This window comes from Zeugodacus cucurbitae, chromosome 3, assembly GCF_028554725.1.
Source record: "Zeugodacus cucurbitae isolate PBARC_wt_2022May chromosome 3, idZeuCucr1.2, whole genome shotgun sequence".
NCBI classification, from domain to species: domain Eukaryota; kingdom Metazoa; phylum Arthropoda; class Insecta; order Diptera; family Tephritidae; genus Zeugodacus; species Zeugodacus cucurbitae.
This window is the reverse complement of record NC_071668.1, coordinates 73,121,064-73,144,929: the sequence shown is the minus strand read 5'-3', so window position 1 is coordinate 73,144,929 and position 23,866 is coordinate 73,121,064. Positions and strand designations below refer to the sequence as shown.

The 23,866-nt window shown below is 30.0% G+C and overlaps 3 protein-coding genes across 8 annotated transcripts; 2 read left to right on the top strand and 1 right to left on the bottom strand.

Annotated features, from left to right (window-relative positions):
- The first annotated feature begins 40 nt into the window (after window positions 1–40).
- Window positions 41–2,355, top strand: LOC105215915 (geranylgeranyl transferase type-2 subunit beta). Its single transcript, XM_011190105.3, has one exon. The coding sequence runs from the start codon at window positions 218–220 to the stop codon at window positions 1,238–1,240; it is 1,023 nt and encodes a 340-aa protein (XP_011188407.1). The 5' UTR covers window positions 41–217; the 3' UTR covers window positions 1,241–2,355.
- LOC105215914 (nucleoside diphosphate phosphatase ENTPD5) lies at window positions 1,711–6,232 on the bottom strand. Of its 3 annotated transcripts, none has more exons than XM_011190104.3 (6): window positions 5,854–6,232; window positions 3,939–4,092; window positions 3,734–3,877; window positions 3,023–3,665; window positions 2,613–2,955; window positions 1,711–2,454 (listed from the first exon to the last, which is right to left on the bottom strand). In XM_011190104.3, the coding sequence occupies exons 1-6, from the start codon at window positions 5,884–5,886 to the stop codon at window positions 2,365–2,367; spliced, it is 1,407 nt and encodes a 468-aa protein (XP_011188406.1). In that variant the 5' UTR covers window positions 5,887–6,232; the 3' UTR covers window positions 1,711–2,364. The 3 variants fall into 3 exon arrangements, with proteins under 3 accessions (XP_011188406.1, XP_054084240.1, XP_054084239.1); XM_054228265.1 differs by lacking the exon at window positions 5,854–6,232 and adding an exon at window positions 5,728–5,831; XM_054228264.1 differs by lacking the exon at window positions 5,854–6,232 and adding an exon at window positions 4,187–4,344.
- Window positions 6,233–6,870: 638 nt separating this feature from the next.
- LOC105215912 (ethanolamine-phosphate cytidylyltransferase) lies at window positions 6,871–23,688 on the top strand. 4 transcript variants are annotated; one of them, XM_011190102.3, is made up of 7 exons: window positions 6,871–7,349; window positions 17,403–17,653; window positions 17,740–17,806; window positions 17,895–18,007; window positions 20,342–20,508; window positions 20,780–20,965; window positions 22,532–23,688. In XM_011190102.3, exons 1-7 carry the CDS (start codon window positions 7,189–7,191, stop codon window positions 22,847–22,849), a joined length of 1,263 nt encoding a protein of 420 aa, XP_011188404.2. In that variant the 5' UTR covers window positions 6,871–7,188; the 3' UTR covers window positions 22,850–23,688. The 4 variants fall into 4 exon arrangements, with proteins under 4 accessions (XP_011188404.2, XP_011188405.2, XP_054084242.1 ...); XM_011190103.3 differs by having other exon boundaries at window positions 6,872–7,349; window positions 20,381–20,508; XM_054228267.1 differs by lacking the exon at window positions 6,871–7,349 and adding an exon at window positions 15,497–15,661.
- The last annotated feature ends 178 nt before the right edge of the window (window positions 23,689–23,866 follow it).

The following is a 23,866-nucleotide window of genomic DNA, read 5'->3' as shown; positions in this document are numbered from 1 at the left end:
CCAATGACATTAATCGCTCCATCCATTCAGCTGACATTCTTAACAAATAATTATTTTGAACTTGTTTCATTTTATTTGTACTTCTACAATTAAACAACAACAACACACTATTACAGCAAAATTAATTAAAATTAATCAGTGCTTTATTGTAGATACGTATAGCTAAAGTTAATATTGGGGCGTTTAGTCAACTAAGTGGCAAGGAAAAGTCGCCAAAATGGATTTCACAAGTTTTGCAAAACCCAGCAATGCGGATGCAAATAATGAGAAGAACACGGATTTACACTTTTGGAAACATGTTGAGTACATTGAGAATCATGGAAAAGATCAGGACGATTACGAATACTGCATGACTGAATTTCTACGCATGTCGGGTATATATTGGGGTGTCACAGCATTAGATATCATGAACCAGCTGGATCGTCTGGATCGTACATCGATAATAGATTTCATACGACGCTGCCAATGTCCAGTTACAGGCGGCTTTGCGCCATGTGAAGGTCACGACCCCCATATATTGTACACACTTTCTGCCATACAAATACTATGCATTTATGATGCTTTAAATGAAATAGATTGTGAGGCAGTTGTGCGCTACGTAAGTGGTTTACAACAATTCGATGGCAGCTTTTTCGGTGACAAATGGGGTGAGGTGGATACGCGTTTTAGCTTTTGTGCCGTGGCCATACTGACGCTATTGGGACGTATGGAGGGCACTATTAATGTGGAACGTGCAATAAAATTCGTAATGTCATGTTGTAATCAAACGGATGGTGGCTTTGGTTCCAAACCGGGTGCCGAATCGCATGCCGGTCTCATCTACTGTTGTGTGGGCTTTCTTTCGCTGACACAAAGTTTACACCTACTCGATATTGACAAGTTGGGTTGGTGGCTATGTGAACGTCAACTCACCTCAGGTGGCCTGAATGGACGACCAGAAAAACTGCCCGACGTCTGCTACTCATGGTGGGTGCTCTCTTCATTAACAATTATGGGACGTCTGCATTGGATTAGCGCTGAGAAACTCAAGCAATTCATACTAACATGCCAAGACAACGAAACTGGTGGTTTTGCCGATCGCACTGGCAATTTGCCGGATATATTTCATACACTCTTCGGCATAGGTGCACTTTCGATATTGGGCTTTGATGGACTCAAAGCGATTAATCCCACACTTTGTATGCCGCAATATGTGATCGATCGTTTGGGTATAAAACCGCAAATATTGTCAAAACCCTAAACGAGGATGTGAAGTGAAATAAATGATTCCATGCAAGCCCAAAGCATATTCAGTTTTGCACAACTACAAATAATAAGTGATTGAAAATAAAGTTGTAATTGCTTTAATATTGTATTCTTTGTTTTTGTTTTTGTTAAGCCTGGTGTAGAGAAAATGTAAACTCAAATTGCTTTAATTATATTTAAATAGATGGACCGTAGCAAAGATAAATTTTGAAATGTTTGTTTACACTTAAGCACCGTTAGTTTATGAAATAGTCAAGAAATACAAATAAGACAACAGAATTAAAGACATATATTTTAAAAAGCCATCAAATGTACAACAATAAAGTAAATATATAATGAAAACACGCAAAGAGTTATTTATTTTTGTTTTTACTGAAGGCGCATTTCAATGATTCACAATTGCTTTACACATTGCATGTCATAATAAACGAAGTGTTATTTCACAACAAAAAAATCAAATAAAAATTTCACAGAAATGTTAATTATAGTTGTTTATTAATTTATTTATAATTATTTAATAAAGTACAGTACAGCATTATATTAAATTGCCCTCAATTATGAATACATTTACACGATCCAAACAATATACTAATTCCAATGCAATCACATAAGTTAAAAAATCTTATTTATTTTATATATACATGGTACATTATGACATTTATGTTGCAAACCTAAACAAAAAAAATAAAATAAAAATTAATTGACTCAATACCAACACATAGTGTTTAACGGTATATAAAGGAATAAAATATATTTGTATTGCCAAACAAACACATCCTTAGTATACACAAAATATCATTTAAAGTCACATTACACTACTAATCTACGTTGAGATTTTTCAATTGAAATCAAAGTGAAAACATTTTTTTAGTTTACTAAGGCACTATGGCATTTAGTTCTAACAAGGTTATTAGCGCTAATTCGTGATTGCCCAGATTTAGCCTAGTTTATTTTCACATACCGCACTGCACTGGCTTTAGAAATATGGAGTTTTTAGTTACATACTACAAAGCACTTTTCAATTTTTTTACACTACTAATTCACTATTATTATATACACACTTCTATATGTATATTGTTGGATGTGTTTGTGATATTTTCATTATTGTTTTTATAGATTTTAGGAATTGTATTTGTCATCGCTGGTCAAAACATTGTATGCGCAGCCTAGAGCCCATGAAATTTCATGTCCATCGATTTTTTTGTAAAGCTGCAGAATAAAGACAAAAACATTATTATTTAAAAATTTGAAAAAAAAAATTATTTAAAAGAAAACAATATATAAAAATTAAAAAATAAAAGTATATAAAAATTAAAAAAAAAAATATTATATAAAAATTAAAAGAAAAATTTCAATTAGTGATTTACCTTTATTTTCTTACTATCTCCCAAACCATATCCCTCACGCAACAACACCGAAATAAAAGTCAAATCGAAGCACATAAAAGGCTGTTCGTCATTCGCAATGCTGCATATTTCTTCCGCTTTCTTGCGATAAGCAGACACCGTAATCTCGCCGCCTTCGAAGGGATCAATGAGACCAGATTCTATGGCGCGTTCGAAATAATAACTGAAAGCAGCCACTGTATGCTGCTTCAAGGTGAAAGGTTTCGGTTTAACTAGTGGCAACACTTGAGTTTTAACTGCCTCTAAACATTGTTCAAAGTCTACGACTGGCTCTTCGGCTGTAGATTTCGGATTTGGTTTGCCACTGTAAAGTAAAAACAAATTGTCAATGAAAAAAGTAAACTAAAATCTATAATTTGCATTATCCTTACCTCACTTTATATTCCACATTCGAGTAAACCCATGTGCGATTATTAATTATCGAATTAACGCATACAGATTCCACAACATTCTCATCTTTACTGTAACCTTTTGTAAATACTGAGTGACGCGCCGCCATCAAACCCAACCCTAAGTAACTGTGTGTAAACACGGCAATTTGTCGATTTAAGGTATTCACTTCGTGCATATATTTCTGGTAAAGCGGCAACTGATCGGGATCAGTCGGTGCAAAAGTGACTTGTGTACTACCGCCACCCAAATCCAAGGCTGCAGCTTGATTTATTTTGGATAGGCGCCCAAGCAAGAAGTTAACGGTAAACCATGAAAATATGCCTTCATCCGTACCATCCATAATCTCTACGGCGTCTGGGTCAACGCTAAAACCCGACTTTTCGAAAAGTTCACGCACGGCATTTAACAGATTTTCGGCCTTGTGTTGTGGTAATAACCGCAAGCCGGCTGTTGCTTTGAGCACTAAAGGTGTTGTCGACCACTTTTCTTTGGGCACAAACGCTTTAGCGTCATCGAGTAGCAATTTAATGGAATGTGCGCCTTGTGAGGGATTTTCCGCGAACGATGAGAGTCCCGGTTTGCGTTCTTTGAAAAGCTCCTCGGACAAGACCAGCTTGTTGTCTTAAAAATTATAAAACAAAAAAAAATAAAATATTTTTAAATTTACCGTTGAGATTAGATTTATTTACCAATAAAGCTTCGATCAAATTTGTATGCCAAAACGCGACTACCAGTCGAACCAGCGTCAATGATAACTGCAAACTGATTGCGTGTATAACCTAATTTCGATGCCAAGCGTACCAAAAATGGACTGGTGGAGTCCACGTAAACACCTGCAGGTATAATTATTATAATTTGTAACTTTCCAATAAAAATATTTGAAAAAATATTTACCAAAAAGGATCAGCAGACATACAGCAGACAGCAAAAGGCAGAGAAATGAAAACTTTAATCCCCTGGGTAAACCCTTCGAGCCACCACCGTTTGGACTGCCAGATTTGCGTCTAATGGTAGCAGCGCCACCCGCTTGGTCATCGTTTGTGTTCAACTGTTAAAAAATAATAATTTTTATAAATAAATGTGCCTTTGATGTTTCCTGAAAACCCATGTGAATAAAAGTTACGTATATTGCGTTAACTTACCAATTGGTATTCAAACATCATTGTACTACATTTAGTACGTGTTTTTGTGCTTTAAGTTCTAAATAAACCTAAATTAAGCCAAACGGCTGTATAAATATTAAATTCGACTTTGTGAATTACTGAATGAAATACAATTGTTGTAAATGCGGCAAATGCTGAAATGTCAAAAATTCTTTGTTGTCGTAGCAGAAAGACGGTGTGAAAAATAAGCGCAAATGTTGTCGAAAAACAGCTGAGCACTGGAGCACGTATGCGATAAGGAGATTTGACTAACCTCATATCGTAAAATTTTGACGGTGGAAAAATACCAGAAATTCTAAAACTAAATTATATAAATATATAATCGGAATATTTAACTAAAATTATTTACTAACTTTTTTTTTGTTATATGCGTAAGTTTGTTATATTTTCAAAACAATATTTTTGCATTAATAAAATTAAATTTTAAATTGTATTTTTATAAAAGTAATAATATATAATTTTGAAGTTGATTTTATTAGTTACGGTGCACATTATGACTTGCAAATTAATTCACTTAAAAGCTTTCGCTTATCATTTTAAAAACTTGCATAGATTATTATCTTATCTAAGACCAGCAAATTCAATAATTTTACAATAAAAATGCATTACACTTAATGCTCGACGGTAGACATTTTACTCTTATCAGTTCAGAGTGTGCCACTATCAGAAAAACTATGACAATAGAAATAATAATTGTTATGAAATAGCTAAGTGAATTTCGCACAACTTGTCTCATCATTTTGAAGAACCTTGTAAATGTATATTTTCTTATCTGGACTTATTAATATTGCATTGCTGAACAATAAAGACAATAATCAATATTTTAAAAGCAAAATATATTAAATTTGTATCAGTTCTTAGACATTTATAATTGTGAATTTTAATCAATGAGAAATTTATAAGAAAATTTGTTTTTTTTTTTTTTATTTTATATATTCATTGAATGTAAACTATTCAACCGGAAAGAGTAGCGTTTAAATATTAGAAACAAGTGACCCAAACAAAAAACATAATTTAGGTATCTATTCACCATAAATAAACGCTGACCACAACAGAAAACCTGACGTCACTATTTCGTGTATTTTCTTTTTTAATGTTCAACATAGTTTTAAACGCACTATAATAATGTCATTAAACTTGGCATCAAATGTGCAATTTTATATATAGAAAATTAAACTTTGATCTAACACTAAATAGCTTGTAGCTACATGTTACGATAGAACTATGTAGTAGATAATTACTTAACAGCATCGTTCAACAAAACACACATATACACATGAATCTTAATCATTACATGTATTAGAAAACAAATGAACTACACAATATATTTTAAATTAAGTTAATTGGCCAACTTTACAACAAAAGCATCGCCAATTTATTTCTGTTTTATCAGCAGCTTGTATGTTTATTAGATATAATATATGGTGCTGTTCAGAAAAGAACTTCTGTTTGCTCTCGACACCAAAGAAATAACGACGACTGAAGGTATAAAGCTTTCTAATATATAGTTTATTCCATACCATAGAAAGCTAAGCCGGTAAAACCTGCTTGTCCTACACTTCACCTCATACTGCTTATAAGAATTTAAAACTAGCTACTTACAGTACTTAAAAAATTAAAAACACAGCATTTACACGTTTACTCACCTTACGTTTTCGCACATCTTTTGGCGACGTCATCTTATTTAATTTCTACGTAAATGTACTTGATCCAACGTAATACGCAAATAATATAAATTAAATTAAGTATTGTTAATATTTACACGTTGAATAGGTGAGTTACGTGTGGCTAATTCAAGCGAATCAGTTTGTTAAGTAAATAAATTTGAACAAATCACTGCTTAATGTGTTTACTTTGTTTAGCACGACTCTACAAGTTGGGCATGTTTTCTTCCGGCGCGCTGTAAGTATGCCCTCACTACGGAAACTTTTAGTGACAAGCAAATATTCTAATAACACGGGGTTCAAGAAATTTAACACATTGCGCCTTAATTTCACATTAACTACTAAAATTAAGTGGCGAAATGAGATAGCAACCGGCAATGTAAAAGCAAACAAGCGCACAAATATTTAGTAAAAAGAGTTGCTATAAAATAAAATTATGGCAATGCAATGAGTGAAAACACATGCAACGCTGTTTCGACAGTGGCTCCCAAGCAGTTGGTGGAGTACCAAAACATACATAAATGTATAAGGTGTTAAATGAATTATTTGCTTTATAATTATAAGCAAATGAGGAGAGGAACGTATATAGTTATTAATAAAAATTTTCATATCTTTACTATATTTATATAACATTTTGTTATGTATAAATAATGTTGTTGATATTTGGATAAAATACAATATAATTTAATTTGTATAATTTTTATCAATTAAATAAAATATATATACATATATGTACTTGTATAGATTTTCCAAATATATGCCAATTTTCCCTACTTTTCCATTTCATAATAAATACACTTACCCCGGAAATATGGCAACGTTGGTTTATCAATATCAGCTGTTATGCAGTGGTATAATTTTGGCAGCTTCTCTTTCTACTACATTTTACTACATCTCTACCTACTTTTTGTTGTTGCGCCAGTGTGTTTGTTCACTAAAATTGTGGTACCTGAATAAATTGAAATAAATTGTACGGCGACTAGTCATAGATTCCATTGCGCGTGTTAGCATATATAAAATAAAAGTGTCGGATTATAAATAATTCTTTAGCAGTTCTTGAGTTGTGCGGATGTGTTTTTCATATACTCTTACAACAGTGTGCAAGTGATTATAAATAAAAAAAAAGTTGTTAAGTTGTGTCGCAAAGAAAATCAATTGCAGTAGGCGTGTAGAAAAAATCGAAATATTGAAAAAATATTAACATAAAAAATCATTATTCGATTTTGTAATTTTAAGAAAATTTTCAACAAACGCAATAAAATCAATTAGTGTTTAAAGCAGCTGTAGCAATCGTTGAGAAAAAAGAAAGCAGATAAAATGAGTGAAAAAGTGAGCCAGCCGCTGTCCAATGAAACGAGCAACGCCCAGGTGGCGACCGGCCTCTGTAACAACAACCGCCAAAGTCAAGATCAGCAACAACAAACTACTGACCAACATACAGTTGAGAAAAAAGAAGTACGCGTCTGGTGCGATGGATGGTGAGTCATTTAATAATTTTCCTTATATTTTGAAGTGCATTAGGAAAAATGTGTGCTCATACACATGTACATATGTATTTCATCATTTGTACCAAAATTAATGTTTTAGTTTATAAGTTCAAGAATGTGTTATTCCTAAGAGAATGTTACGTCATATAATTTAAAGTTAGTGCATAGCAAGTTTGGAACTTATCGTAGTATAGTTCAGCAAAAATATCTATGCATATTCATTGGAGCATCTTGTGTTGGGGAGAAACTTAGTTGTTAATGCTTCCACTAGCAGTTTGCTTTGGCGTTCAGTTAATTGAACACATGGCCACGAACAATGATAAAGAGCATTGTTTTCACGGTCATAAACTAGTCACTTGTACGTGCCTACGTATGCGCCCTTGACATTGATGCAAGCGAAAATTTTGCACTACGGCAAAATGCACAAGATACTCGTAAGTGAATTACAAAAAAAAAAAAAAAAAAATGAAATGAAATGTCAGCTATTCAATTAGCGTTGCTATTTATTTACTTGGCAACAAACATCACAAAAAATATTATACATATATATCAAGTGATATCTATACGCATACATTCTGCTTGTACGCCTACATTGTTGTTCCGCTATGTTGTTGATAAGGATAGCAAGTTCCTGCTTGTCGTGATAAGCGAGATATGGTGGCAAATGTATCTATCAATTTACATGTTGTCATTTTCTAGAAAGGAGTTGAACATTGCAAAATTTTTGATAGCCATCTAGTTTTGTTTACTTCCGTTGAATATACCGGTCTTTATCACTTTTTGCAATTTATGTTATTAAAATTTGGGAACAATGCAATTTGCAAAGTGAGAACATGTTTAATAATTATTAATCGATTTTTAATATTCTACCGGTTAGATTATTATCGAAAAAACAACATTTCATTAGTAATAAAAAATCATTATTGAAGTTTGTATTTTATGATTGTTCTGGCAATTTCTATTAATTTTTTTTTGAATATGTTTGTTTTTAAAAACTTATTATAATGTGCTGATGCAGTATAAAAATAGTAATGAGTAGGAATACTATAAATTTCACTACAAATCGACATTCGATTTATGCAATTCATAAGAGTAATATCATACTTTTTGTTCGCCTTCATAAGATATATGTATAGGGACTCTCTAAAATTCTACCTCGATTAAAAATTTAAAATTTATGACCCGATCAATAAGTTCGATTTATGGAAGGAATGTTGCCTTCTATTGCCACTTCAAAAGTTCGAGTTATAGAAATTCGAGTTAGGGAAGGAGATTTGTATGAAATTTGGCTTCTAAACGCTATTGCCAACTCAAGTGTTCGAGTTATTGAAGTTTCACCGTATTTGTTTTTAACCCTAGACGGTCATCCTTTGTCAAAATGACTACGAACTATTTTATTTTCACTGTAAATATGTTTTTAGAAGACTGTGAATTATTAATTTTAAGTTAAAAGAATAAAAGTTTCCTTTTTATTTTTGACTTGTATTTATTAATAATGAAATAAATAAATAAAAAAAATAAAACGTCGTCATATTGACGAAGGATGACGTTAATGTACAAAAAAAAGGATGACCGTCCAGGGTTAAAAACTTATTATAATGTGCTGATGCGGTATAAAAATAGTAATGAGTATGAGTATGAATAAATACTTTTATACTATGAGTTTCACTACAATTGCAATATTTTTATGCAGTGCGCTACTCACATTCATTCATTCATATAACTTTGCATAATATATATGTAAATATAGTCGAATGGAATTTTCCGCAGATTCCACTTAGGATTATAGCGTAGTGCAGTGTATATAATATTGCAATGATATCACCACTGCTGTCAATAAGTGCATATAATGTTAATTGGTAATTAGCAAAGCAACTTGTCAATTTGTTTGTTTTTTCTACATATTTTTACATATTAAGTGTGAGGGAAATCTACATACATATTTAAAATATAATATAATTTTGAATAATATGACAATTGTAGTTGCTATGTTTATAAAATATATTTTTTTTTTTTTTGAATTTATTAAATATAAATTCTTGTAATATTTTATTTACATACAACCATATGCATATATGAAGTTTTATTATAAATAATGCGAAAATATGTTTGCTAAATATGTATGTACATGTGTATTTATATAAAAATAAATATGCATATAAAAATATATTAAATTTTAATCAATTCTTTGCACATTTTTCTCTTTTGTGTGACATTTTTTCACAAATTGTGGCGTGATGCGTGAAATTCCACAAGAATTGTTAATTTTTATTTACAAAATGATTGTGCTTGTACATTTATTGTATTTGCCTTGAATTGAATTCATTAGTTAACATTTCAGACGACTTAACGAGCGCTCGGCGTCAATGTCAAGCCATGACTTTCTTTCCATTTCGCAAATTCTACTGTGCTTGCAAATGCAAGAGTGCCATTTTAGTAGAAACTATTCTTCAGTTGTTCTTATGTGTATCCTCGTATTAATATGTATATATACATATGAACAAATGTATGTATGTTTACACACATTTCTTTGTGTGATTATACATTTTTTATGGGTTTTTTGGTTGAACTGGTTTGGATTTGAATTCTTAAGCGCGCTTATTCAATTTAATTCACATGTTGTTGTGGTTTCGCGCGTTTTATTAGTTGTGTAGATACGCAAAAATCACGTGATGTGCCTGGCCACCACCATATCAGACCATTCAACGGTAGTATTTACATATGTACGTTTTGCGCATGTCTGCGACAGTGATTAAGGAAATTTCTTTTTTGTCGTTTTGTTCGTTTACGAATTTAAGTCTGAGAAGCACACAAGTAATATATTTTTCTTTGAAATGTAAAAATTTAAATTAATAAAAGCAACTGAATTAAAAATTAAAAAAAAAAAATAGAAAATTAAAAAAAAAATAAAAAATTAAAAAAAAAAAAATTAAAAAAATAAAAGATTAAAAAAAAATTAAAAAAAAAATTGAAAAAAAAAAATTAAAAAATAAAATAAAAAAAAAAAAAAATTTAAAATAAAATTAAAATTAAAAAAAAATTAAAATTAAATTAAAAAAAAAATAAAATTTAAAATAAAATTAAAATTTAAAAAAATTTAAAATTCAAAATAAAACATTAAAATTGAAAATAAAAAAATTAAAACTAAAAAAAATTTAAAAATAATACGTAAAATGTATAAAATAGTGAATTGCAAGTTGTTAAACTGTGTTTAAAATATAATAAATAATATGCTGCTCATTAACCGGATATACTGATATTTGTTTTGTACATACAAATATCTGATTAACACTTTCATAAATTATTTGGGGAATGTTTTATGCTGTTCTCTGTTTTCTAACTTAATTTCCTCATTTTCTTAAAAGGCATAAACAGCTTTTTATCAGTTAAACAAAGCATTTCCTTTTGAGTTGCAACACACAACTTTCGCCGCAGCTGCTATTTGTGATTTAAAATATTGAAACGACAAAATATAATTTAATTAGTTGAACATAGTGAGCATTTGTTGTTTATTATAACAATATAAAAACTTCAATTTTTAACAAGAAAATTAGCGGTCGAACATCTATAACTCCAAGTTTTTTTGACGATTTTGGTGATTCGAGTTAGGAAAGTTCAAATGTATTTTGAAATTTATAAACAATTTTCGAAACAAATGTTTGGTTTCTATTTTTCATCATAAATTATCAGCTCACAAGATCCATTCAGAAGAAAGCGCATAAAAAGTGTGTCCGTTGACCCTTAACAAAACATTTAAAAAAATGAACAAAAATAGATTTAGCTCTAGCGTTGATTTGTTTAATTGATAAAATATGGCGCATGACATCCGCTTCCTGTGTTCCTTAAAGTGTTTACTCATACAACAAACTCTAACGATTATTGAGAAACAACAAAAAGTGAAAAATGACTAGAAGAGTTATCTTTATTGACAAAGCAAGGGGTCATCAATTCATTCAGTGATTCCCGTTTTTGAAGACTGCAAAATTCTACGCAAAGTTAAAGAGTACATACATACAAACACCGTTATTTCATATACATACATATGTTCGTATGATTAACTAATAAAAATAACAATAATACTTTTACTACTGATAACGCTGGATTCCAAATTCTACAGAAAATCGCCTGATGTTCATTCCTCCAATCACACACGGTTCACCATTGACGTAACGCCTTTAATTGATTAAAAATTGCATACAAGTGCCACTATGTACGTTTGTATATTTACACAAATATGCTGATATGCGTCAGCTTAATCTCGGTCCCTTGCTCCAATTTAATACATACACATGGCAATACAAATATATTATAGTGAAGGAGGCACCATACAAGTGTCGTGTGTGGGGTTTATAGCCTTAGCCATCGGGCTAATGGCATTATGTGATAGCGTCCAACATACATATAAACTCAAATACAATCATTCAAAAAATAATGCTAGCACAATTGATAAGCCAATATGTAGTATATTTCGCCAAGCAACTACCACGCTACTCGCGAAGCAAGAGTATCGCTGAGCATGCTTGTTGAAGACGCTCTGAAATCTCCGGGAGCAAAGGTTTGCTTGGCTTGTCTGTCGTGCCGATCTGCTTTCCGGCAGCTCAAAGTTGTAGATCTTTTCATTTTTATAAGCACTTGCCGTTTTTAAATTCATTCCTGAAATTATTTGTTGTACGTTAGGCTATAATTAATATTTTTTTATTTATTTGTTAATAAGTAACATATGTAATACGTATTTATTATTAGTTTGTGTTTATTTTTAAATTGCATCTCATGGAAAAACTGCTGAATTTGTATAGAATTTATTTTTATTGAGGAAGTCGATGAAAGCGAAAACATTGAACTTGTATTTGTAATCACTTCTATTGTACTAATATTATCTAGGCTTTTGTTGTATATTATTACTTGATCGTCAAAAAAAATATTTTAAATTGAATTTAATCAAAAAAAGCATTTTAAATACATATTTGACTTTTATTGCAATATTGGAAAAAATGTCATATCAAACTACGTATTAAGTTTGATATGACATTTTGGTTTAGATTGAATCCCTTTCTGTGTTTGAACACTTTGAAAACATTTGGAAAATGTACTGAGTACCTTTTGAAAATTTCTTGGCTACTTTTGGGAGTTGAAATATCAATTATTTAAAATTTTTGCCTACTTTTAAGATTTGAGATATTAATTATTTGAAAATTGCTTGCCTACTTTTAGGGGTTGAACCATGAATTATTTACAAATTTCTTGCATACTTTTAGGATTTCAGACTCATGAGTTTTTATTGTCAAAATTGTAATGTTTGAAAAAGTATTCCATTTTGGTTGATTGGTGATGAAGTGATGAAGTGATGCCTAACAGAGGACACACAAGTTAATATCATCTGTATTTGCTAATTACGTAGCAATTTCCAAATTTTTTTATTACCAGTTATGATATATTTTTACACTTAAATGAATAAGTAATTAAAACGAATTTTGATATTTTACATTTTTTGCTGTTGGACTGTTAAAAACTTAAAGTTTAGAACTATTTCGTTTTGCAATTAACAACTTTAAAATGTAATTATATTTAGTAAGCGCTTGTACACACCTGTGCCAGTGCTTAATATTTTTAATTTGTTTTGCGTGTTCTTAGACAATTAAAGAAAAGCTGTTAAAATATTTATGTATACACAAGCAATTAGACACTTTTTGTGCTAAATTCAAATTTTAGGCATATTTTTTTTTAGTTTTACGTCAATTTGCTTGTCATTATTTGATTGTTGGTGTATATTAGTTACGCTCTGAAGTTTAACAACTTTCCAAAAATTCCAAAAAAAACACAACCTAAATACGTTAGTCGTTAGCAAATACATAGCAACACTTATCAAGTGCTGTAGACTTGTACAAATAGCTATAAAGGTAAATAAAGTGCTATTTTTATAGAAAATTATGAGAACGCCTATGCAAAGGCGTCTAAGCAGATGACATGTGGCATAACTTGTTTGCTTGAATTATTTCATTTGCTGTGACATAATTCTTTATTGTAAAGTATAGTTCTTTATTTTACTATTAATATTTTCTAATGATATATTATTAAAAATATTTTTCTTAAAATTATTATTTTTCTTAATGTTTTTTTATATATATTTTTTTAATTTATTATTTTCTTTCTAATTTTTTTGTAATTTTCTTTAATATTTTTTTATATTTTCTTTTTAATTACATTTTTTTTATTATTTTTTATTTTTTTTATTAATTTTTTTTTTAATTTTTTTTATTAATTTTATTTTATTTAAATTTTTTTTATTTTTTTTTAATTTTTTTATTTTTATTTTTTTATTAATTTAATTTTATTTTTAATTTTATTTTTAATTTTTTAACACATTGTGAAAATATTGTCCTCAATTACACATAGTATGCCGGAAATTGTATACGACCTCGAAACGTAATATATTTACCTACATCTACATATATATACTGATAAAAACCACCTTTTTTGGTTTGGTTGATAAGACAAGTTATGCCGGCTGTCACAAATTACCAACACATTTGACTATATTATACATTTTAAAAGTATGTACTTAAATTATATGTCAATGTTGTGAGCAGAAAAAAATAACAATTCGACTTTATCGATCTCGAGCTATGACGATAAAACACCCACTGGGTGTGTAGATACGCGTAATCAATAACATTTGTTCGTTTGTTTATGTAATTTAATATCTACATAGCCAGGCGTATTAATGCACTAACAGATAAATTAAACAAAATATGTGACATAACTTAAGGGTAACATGAGCGTTTACCGGCTATCTGGTTTGCATTGGCGATGCTGCTGCTATATGAGTGCCGTAGTTTTATTTATATACAAACATATATATTTGTGTTGTTGTTAATACTATGGGAACTTCTAATATTATATTACTTGTATTTAATTCTTTTAAACTATTTTTTCACTATTCTAAGTTCAAAAGTCTAAAAATTAAAAAAAGAAATGTCATTATGTGTCAAAATTGCGAATAAGCTCTCAAGAAAAGGATGCCACATAGGAAAATTTTATAAAAAATATGAAAGTTCAAATAAATAATGAAAAAAATTTAATTAAAAAAAAGGAAAATAATGAATAATAAAACAAAAACACAAAATGAAATTATGTAAATTAAATTAATCCGAAAAAAATGTTAAAGCTTTTTAATTCAAATAAAAAATAAAGTTAAAGAAATAGAATTAAAAAATAAATATTAAAAATTAAATAAAATAAATTCTTTAAAATAATTAAACCTTTTTCATTAAAATAAAAGCGTAAAATTAAAAAATAAATATTTAAAATTAATTAAATTATATTAAATTATTTAAAATATTTAAATAATTTTAACGAAAAAAAATTATATTTCCATTAAATAATACTTCTCAGACCTCGCAAGTTGTTTAACACGTAAGCAATTACGTCAAATGCGAAGAAAAACATATAATTATAATAACTTGAAAATACAATATTTTTTGTTTCAACTAAAAATAGATTTTTTACATTGAATTGAAACACGTCATTCGAATATATACATACATATATTTAAATATATTACTTCCACGAGATATCTTCTTGAAACACTTCGCAAAGAAAGAACGATATCTTTTTAAAATATACATAAATATGCATTTGCATATATATTTCGTAGAAAATAGCTGCGTTGGCAGCCAACATCGCGCTAAACGTGCTAACATATCGAGAGATTAAAAATAAAAAAATCGAAATGAAACTTAAAATTGCTGCTACAAACATACATACATATGGACGTGTATATCACACAACCACATATTCAAGCGCATTGTTTTGTTTTATCTTCGCGTTTTTTTTCACTTACCATAATTTGTCTGCTGGTCCCACTTGTACATATAACGCACACAACCAACCAATGCGGCAAAACAACAAAAACAAAATAGACAGTGAAAAAAACCAACCTGCTGAATGCAACATATGATCGGGTCCAAAGTACAATCTTGTCAACAGCTGAGTCGACGGAATTGCATAGTTTGCTTGCTTGCTGCCATGAATTGCGGGGTGTGCGGCGTAACGTGGCGTCGTCAGAAACGGCCCATTGACCAAGCGGTTGGCATGATGGCACGATGAGTTTGATAATGATATGACGGCAGGGGAGCGCGGCGTGTGTTTGTTTGTTTCTGACGTGCACACGTAAAATTATATATGTATACAAATTATATTAATGTGTTTGATAGTAGAGTGTGCTGTTTACCTCGACATTTGGCGGCAAATTTATTCCGTAATTTTTTGCTAGAAATTTTACTGCAAAGTGTGATACAATATGTGTGTGTATGTATATTAGCTGTACTGTTTGTTATTATTATTTTTGTTTTTTTTTTGCTATTTTTCCTTTATTTAAAGTTTTGTGCCTTTTTTATAACAGCTGTAATTAACATAAAATTGTGCGAAGTTCATGAACTTTAATGACAAATATTGCATTAAGTGCGGGGTCTAACCCTGAATTAACCGGAGAACATATGAGTGTGTGTGTGTGTTAGTCAAAGTTAGTTATTAAAAATTATATAATATATTTTTTTGCTAAGAAAATAACGCAATTTATATATATTTTTGTTGTTTGCGACAGATTTTTATATTTAATTTTTGTAAAGTTGTACTAAATCCACAAACAAAATATTCAAATGAAGCGTCTAAAACTAAATAAATTTTATTGTATTTATCTTTACGCGACAATAACTTCCATATTGCGCCATTTGTTAGTTGCAAGTGGGTTATCTGCATACATACATACATATATGCACATCCGTACTAAGCGTCGGCTAGTCACAAAGTCAGTTGATAACACTACATTGTAGTTGCTTTTATTATTGTGTGCGGTTTCATTTTAAATTGCGTGATTTCTAATAAAATAATTTTAATAAAAAATATTCTTTTTTTTGCAATACTTTAATTGCACGATGTGGCCACACGATTTCTCCCACCACTGTTTAACAGCTGTTGCTTAGCTGTCAAATTTATTTTGATTTATTATTATATTTATTTTAAATATTTTAATATTTTAAAGATGTTCCTGGAAAAGCAGAATAGCAAATTAAATTGTTTTTTTAATTTCATAATGTCTGAGCGTTGATATTTTATTAAAATATTTCAGTGTTTTAAATTTATTTTATACGTTAATGGAAAGGCAAAGCTATTGAAAAAAGAAAAGAAAGGCAAAAGTATTATTTTGCAAACACGAAGGATGGAAAAAATCAGAAAAAGTATTTGCAATTTGTTACGTACTTCAAAGCAACGTCTTTTTCGCGTTCTCAAACCTAAATATTACTCGAATATACATACTTACATATCGTGCCAAAATGCCAAAACTTCTAACTAGTCATGTGCTAGTTCAAAACTAACCAAAAAATCATTTAATATCATGTGTTTAAGCTTAAATTTGTGCATTTTAGTTTATCCAAAAGTGTATAAGTGATTTCCAATATGTTTACTTTCCAACAGGTAAATGTTTCATATGTTGTTATATTTATCGTGAGTTGCTAATTAAAAAGTCAACATTAAAAGGGAATGTACAATCGCAGAAAATTGTTTGACTCACAGACAATTGTATGTTTGTTACTTAATTGTGACTTTTTATTGGTAAAAGCTTCCTTATCTACACACGAAACGTCTGCCTATTAACGTTATCGACTTTTTAAACTGACTAAACAGAATTCTTTCGATGAACTCGGCATTTCCCGTGCAAATCTTTTGGTTTATTTTTAGATTACTTTTTGTTTTTTTTTTTTTACAAATCACTCAAATAGTCGTATAGTTTATTGCTAAGCAATCGCGCGCTCGAAGATTGTGTACATAATCACACTTTTCTTTATCATAATTGATGTGACGGCTATATGGCCGAATGTGTAGTGTAGCAGACGTCACTGTCACAATTGTTAACAATTATATAGCTACCAAACGCAAGCCGGCATAATATACCAATTAAGTTCAGCACTATTCATCAATATATATATATACATACTCTAAAAAAATATATTATATACTAATGAATACCACTTTCTTCCCATGCAGCTATGATATGGTGCATTTCGGCCATGCCAATTCCCTGCGACAAGCCAAAGCACTTGGCGATAAAGTCATCGTCGGCATACACACCGATGAGGAGATCACAAAACACAAAGGACCACCCGTATTTACGGAGGAGGAACGCGTCAAAATGGTCAAGGGCATCAAGTGGGTGGATGAGGTAGTGCTGGGTGCGCCCTATGTGACAACACTCGAAGTGCTCGACGAATACAATTGTGATTTCTGCGTGCATGGTGGTGAGTATAACTAAACGCTGAAGCAAAAAATAGAAAAAATTCAAAATTTTTAATTATTATCTCAATTATATTTCTCCTACCCACAGATGACATCACAATGACCGCTGAAGGTGTGGACACATATCACCTTGTGAAGTCTGCCAACCGCTACAAGTACGTTTATACATATTTAATTGAAATATTGATTTTCATTTTGCATTTTTAATGTCTAAACGTGTTTTTTTTGTCTTACTTCTCACAGGGAAGTACGTCGCACTGCCGGTGTTTCAACGACAGATTTGGTCGGTCGTATGTTGCTATTGACACGCAATCACTTCCATCAAGGCTCGGCCGAATATGCCATAGAGAAAGAAGGTAAATGTTGTTCTAGTTTAGCAATAAGCGCAGCATTATTTATTAATATCATTTGTGCTTATATCATGTGGCTTCTAATACATAATCATACATACATACATATTTGTATAACGGTGGATTTAAATTTATTTTGAATTTTTATGCAAATTTTCATAAAAGCTTTGAATTGCTATGGCAAGCGAAAAATTTATAAAATTAATTAAAAATATGCTCTAATTTTTAATAGTAATTTAATGTAAAAATATATTATTTTATTATATTTCTATTGCTCTGGTTATATATTTTATATTTTTTCATCAAATATTTTTGTTGTATTTTATTAAATAATTTTTAGTTTTTTTATTAAATATTTTTATTTTATTTTATTAAACAATTTTATTTTTTGTATTAAATATTTTTATTTTTATTTCATTCAATATTTTTTATTTTCTTTTTCTTAAATATTTTTAATTTTTTATTAAATATTTTTATATTTTAATTAAATATTTTTAAATTTTTTATTAAATATTTTTAATTTTTATTTATTAAATATTTTTAGTTTTTTATTAAATATTTTTATTTGATTATTATATTATTGAACATTTTCATTAAATATTTTTAACTTTTTTATTAAATAGTTTTAATTTTTTAATATATATTTTTATTTATATTTTTATTAATTATTTTCGATTATTATATTATTGAATATTTTTGTTAAATATTTTTATTTGATTATTATATTATTGATTTTTTTTTATTTTTTTTTTATTAAATATTTTTATTTATTTCTTATTAAATATTTTTAATTTTTTTTTATTAAATATTTTTATTTGATTATTATATTATTGAATATTTTTATTTGATTATTATATTATTGAATATTTTCATTAAATATTTTTAACTTTTTTATTAAATATTTTTAATTTTTTTACTATATATTTTTATTTATTTTTTTATTAATTATTTTTATTTGATTATTATATTATTGAATATTTTTGCTAAATATTTTTATTTGATTATTATATTATTGAATTTTTTTATTTTTTTTCATTAAATATTTTTATTTATTTCTTATTAAATATTGTTAATTTTTTTTTATTAAATATTTTTATTTGATTATTATATTATTGAGTATTTTTATTAAATATTTTTATTTGATTATTATATTATTGAATATTTTCATTAAATATTTTTAACTTTTTTATTAAATATTTTTAATTTTTTTTATTAAATATTTTTATTTATTTTTTTATTAAATATTTTTATTTTTTTATTAAATATTTTTATTTTTTTTTTGTTAAATATTTTTATTTGATTATTATATTATTGAATATTTTTATTAAATATTTTTAATTTTTTTTTATTAAATATTTTTATTTATTTTTTTATTAAATATTTTTATTTCATTATTATATTATTGAATATTTTTATTAAATATAATTTTTTATTAAACATTTTTTCGGTATTTTTTAATATTATTTTATTGTGTAGAGCTCTCTAGTTCTAGTATGTAATAATGTTAGTAATGCTATGCCTAACTATATGCTAAAAATTGTGCAATTAATACATATTTATTTTCATTTCATTTCCATAAACATAATAATACATATATTTTACTAATTTCATGACTTGAACAAACGTTCTCAGTTCTAATTTTAAACTATTTAAATAACACACATCCTTTAACCCAACTTATCGTGCGAACAGACCGACATACATATGTACATACAAGCATTTTCACAAAATTTTCTTATGATTTCGCATGGTTTTTCGCATTTTTATTTTCGTATTAGCGAATAAAAGAATTTTCCAAATTTACACAAGTTCTCTCTCTCGCATGTTTGTTTCTTTCGTTCGTCCACTTTGTTTATCCTCTTTTCTCTTTTTTCTTTTATTTCTATGTACATGTCAAACCAAAATTGCAAAACAAAATAAACAAAAAAATCAAAAATCTAACTGAAATGCTGATATTGAAAAATCAAAAAAACAAAAATCAATCAAATCACTCGTAACTTGCTAATTACTAAAACCGTAACTCTGCTATTGCACTAAAAAATTTGCTAAACACTTGTAAATTAACGTTGTAATAATCAATAACAAAAAAAAAACGCCTAAAAATATGCAATGCCAATTGCATGGTATTACCTAATTCATTCCATGCGTATCGCTCTCTCTCACTCTCTTTGAAACTGCTATCAACTATCAACGCTATGTGCTCTCTGTACTAAAAACCAAAAAAATCAAAATACGACTGAAATTGAAATTGAAATTGAACGTAAAATTGTTTATGAAATTTTGTGCATTCATTAACAAAAATTTTGTGCATATAAATGAATAATAAACAAAATCAAACAGACTTAACTAAAAAAGTACAAAAAATGAAATTATCATCAGGTTCATCAAATATGGGACAAGACTCATCGGCGAAGAGTCCATGGACCGGTTGCAGTCAATTTTTGCCAACAACACAGAAGATCATACAATTCAGCGATGGCAAACCACCAAAGACGAATGATAAAATTGTAAGTAAAAAATTGTTGTAATATAAATACAGTTGAACTTTCCTAACTCCTCGACTCACCAGAATCAAAAGAAAACTCTTCAAGTTAGAGAGACTTCTAGTTATGAAAGCTAATTTGTATGAAATTTGATTTCTATTGCCAATGCAAGAGTTCTAGTTATGGATAACTTGGAGTTATGGCAGTTCAACTGTGTTTATATAAAAGTATACGTATGTATATATAAAAATAGAATAGAAAAAAATTAAATTTTCATTTATGTATTTTTGAACAGGTCTATGTAGCCGGCGCTTTCGATCTCTTTCACGTGGGCCATTTAGATTTCTTGGAGAAGGCGCGTGAGTTAGGTGATTACTTGATTGTTGGCCTGCATACAGATCCCGTGGTGAATTCATACAAGGGTAGCAACTATCCCATCATGAATTTGCATGAACGCGTGCTCAGTGTGCTAGCGTGTAAGGTGAGTTGAGAACAAGAAAGCAATTTTTAAATAACAAGTAAGGAAGGGCTAAGGGTGTAACCGAACATTTTATACTCTCGCAATTTATTGATGAAATTTTATTAAGATAACACTATATATATGACAGATATTCGGTATAAAATCCAATAGAATAACGAAAATCATCATAAATAGTATATGAGGGCGGAGGTAATTCCTGAACCGATTTTACCACCAAAATACACTATATCTAAGACTATACACTCAATATGCGGAACAAAGCTCATCGTATTTTTGAACATTCTCTAATTAGGTATATGGGACCTAAGAGAAGTTATAACCCGATTTTAACCATTTTTTGGTACAGAGACACACTATTAGAAGAAAAGTATTTCCTCTGAATTAAATTAAGATATCTGAAAGATTTACCGATATTTTCGGTGAAAAATTACCCTAAGGCGCTGAGTTCTTCATATTCGATATTCAGGACATTAAAAAGTTATAGTTCGATTTCGACAATTTTTCCGCAAGTGATGCCACAGATCATATACAGTATTTGTATAATCATATACAGTATTTGTATACAGTTTTATTCCGCTATCCTCATTGGGGATGGATCAGATGGAATCCAAACTTGAGTTATATGGAACAAAAACAACACAACGAACGAGAACAATAACGACAGCAGTACATTGGAAGGTGAAAGGAAGTCGGAACCGACACCTGGATCCATCCTGGTCTCGGGTGGGAGCTTGGCACCTGAGGTGAGGACGAAATCGTTCCCTCCCAGATTGTCCAACAGGAATAGGGCGGCCTCTGTCTCCGGGAAAGCAACTGACGGACGGACGGGAGGTGTCGGCGGAGTCCTGCCGATTGCTGACCACAATAAGGCTGAGTTGCCTGGCGAGATCGCCAGCACTAGCAAAGGAACCTCTGCTAGACTCATGGTAGCTTCCACAGGAGCGAAAGGGCCGAAGAGAAACCGGAAAACTCCGGCTAGGGAGTTGAAATCGTACCGACGTCTGGCCACCAAGATTGTGGAGCGTTACAGCATCATGCTCGAATGGGCCAAGAATGTGCTGAGCGAAAGAGGCCTCAGGGCGGAAGCCGGCCCCAACAGTAAAGCGGCAAAGATCGCAGGAGGGAGAATCCTCTCTCGGAAAAAGGCCGCGAACGGGCGCAGCTCCATCGTTTAGCGATCCTTTGTATGGGAGGTGGGCGTGGTTATTAAACGATTTCACCTATTTTTATGGTGTGTATTGGGGTACGTAAGGGAAGTGACTGCAGAAAGTTTAGTTTATATAGCTTTATTGGTTTGCGAGATATATACAAAAAACCTATTTGGGGGCGGGATCACGCCCACTTTCCCAAAAACACAACATCCAAATAGCGCGATTTGCTTTTTACTTTTATAGCTTTATTTATAACACTTTATGATTTTTTGGTTTTCGCCATTTTTGGGCGTGGCAGTTGTCCGATTTCGCCCATTTTCAACTTTGTTGCGAGAGCATAAAAAGAGCTAAATTTATAGATAAAAAAATAATTATTTTTAGTTAAAATATTAACATCGAATATTTCTCCTTACAGTACGTCAATGAGGTGGTCATCGGCGCACCCTATTGTGTCACCGAAGATCTGCTGGATCATTTCAAAATCGACGTTGTGTGCCATGGCCAAACACCGATTGCATTCGAAGATGGCAAAATCGATCCTTACGCTTTACCAAAGACACGTGGCATCTTCACACTGATCGATTCCACAAACTCCATGACAACCGAACTCATTGTGGAACGTATTATTTCGCATCGGCTCGAATATGAGCGTCGCAACAAAGCCAAAGAGAAGAAGGAGTGTGAGGCATTCGAGGCGTTGCAACGTGCCAAGCAAACACAGAAAGCTGGTTAGGATTAGGCCAACGCACCGACGGCTCAGTGTGCACACCAGTGCAATGCGCTTTAAAGCATTAACGTTGCGCTGCTATAAGTCTAGATTTTAGTTAAGGCAATAATAAGTTATGTGAAAGCATACTGGAACCGTTCGGTGGAAAGAAGCTGAAACGCCTACAACAACAACAACAACTACTTTTTTTTTGTTGAAAACATATACTTTTTAAGTTTTACAACGTAGTGTAGTGTATTTTTTAGCGTTATGTTTACATATAACTCGCATTATCTTATATATTATCTAGCACCATTTTGTGTGTGTTTCCGTGTGTATGTATGCGCATGTGCGTTGCTAGTACAAATCGTAGTAGTACTGTTATATGCAGTTGCAGTTGATCGCGTGCAGTTTTTATTTTTAGTAAAATTTTCATTTTGAAAACTTATACCGTTGATGATGGCTTACAATACATGTAATCATTGCAATATTTATACCTCAGCTCAGTTTCGAAAATATTTTTTTATTATATTTTTAGTGTAGCCACCCAAATTGTATGAATGAACGTGTATAGCATATTTCTTAGTTAGCTTCTGTTGTCAATATGTACATAAATATACAAAAACCCACACACACACACATTATTTATAATTTGAAGAAAAAAAAAACAAAAAAGAAAATGGAAAGTTTGTAAATTTTTGTTGTAATTGCTGGTTAATATACACGAAAAAGCTTCGTGTTGATCGCGTTTACGCTAAGTTAGTGAAAATACTAGTAATACATACGTACATATATGGCTTGCAAACAAGTCTCATGCCAAATAGTAGTATAATAACTGAATACTTGCGCAGACAGACATATATTTTTTACTGCAACATTTACAAAATATTAACGGAAAATACAATTTTCGAAGTGCAGTGTAGTTTATGGCTTTTGTGCATGGGACTGACTGTGCAAATTGATTTCTACAAAAATATATGAAGTAACCTAGTTTTGCTAGCAACAAATCAATCAAATCAATATTATTGTATTGCATTTTGGTGC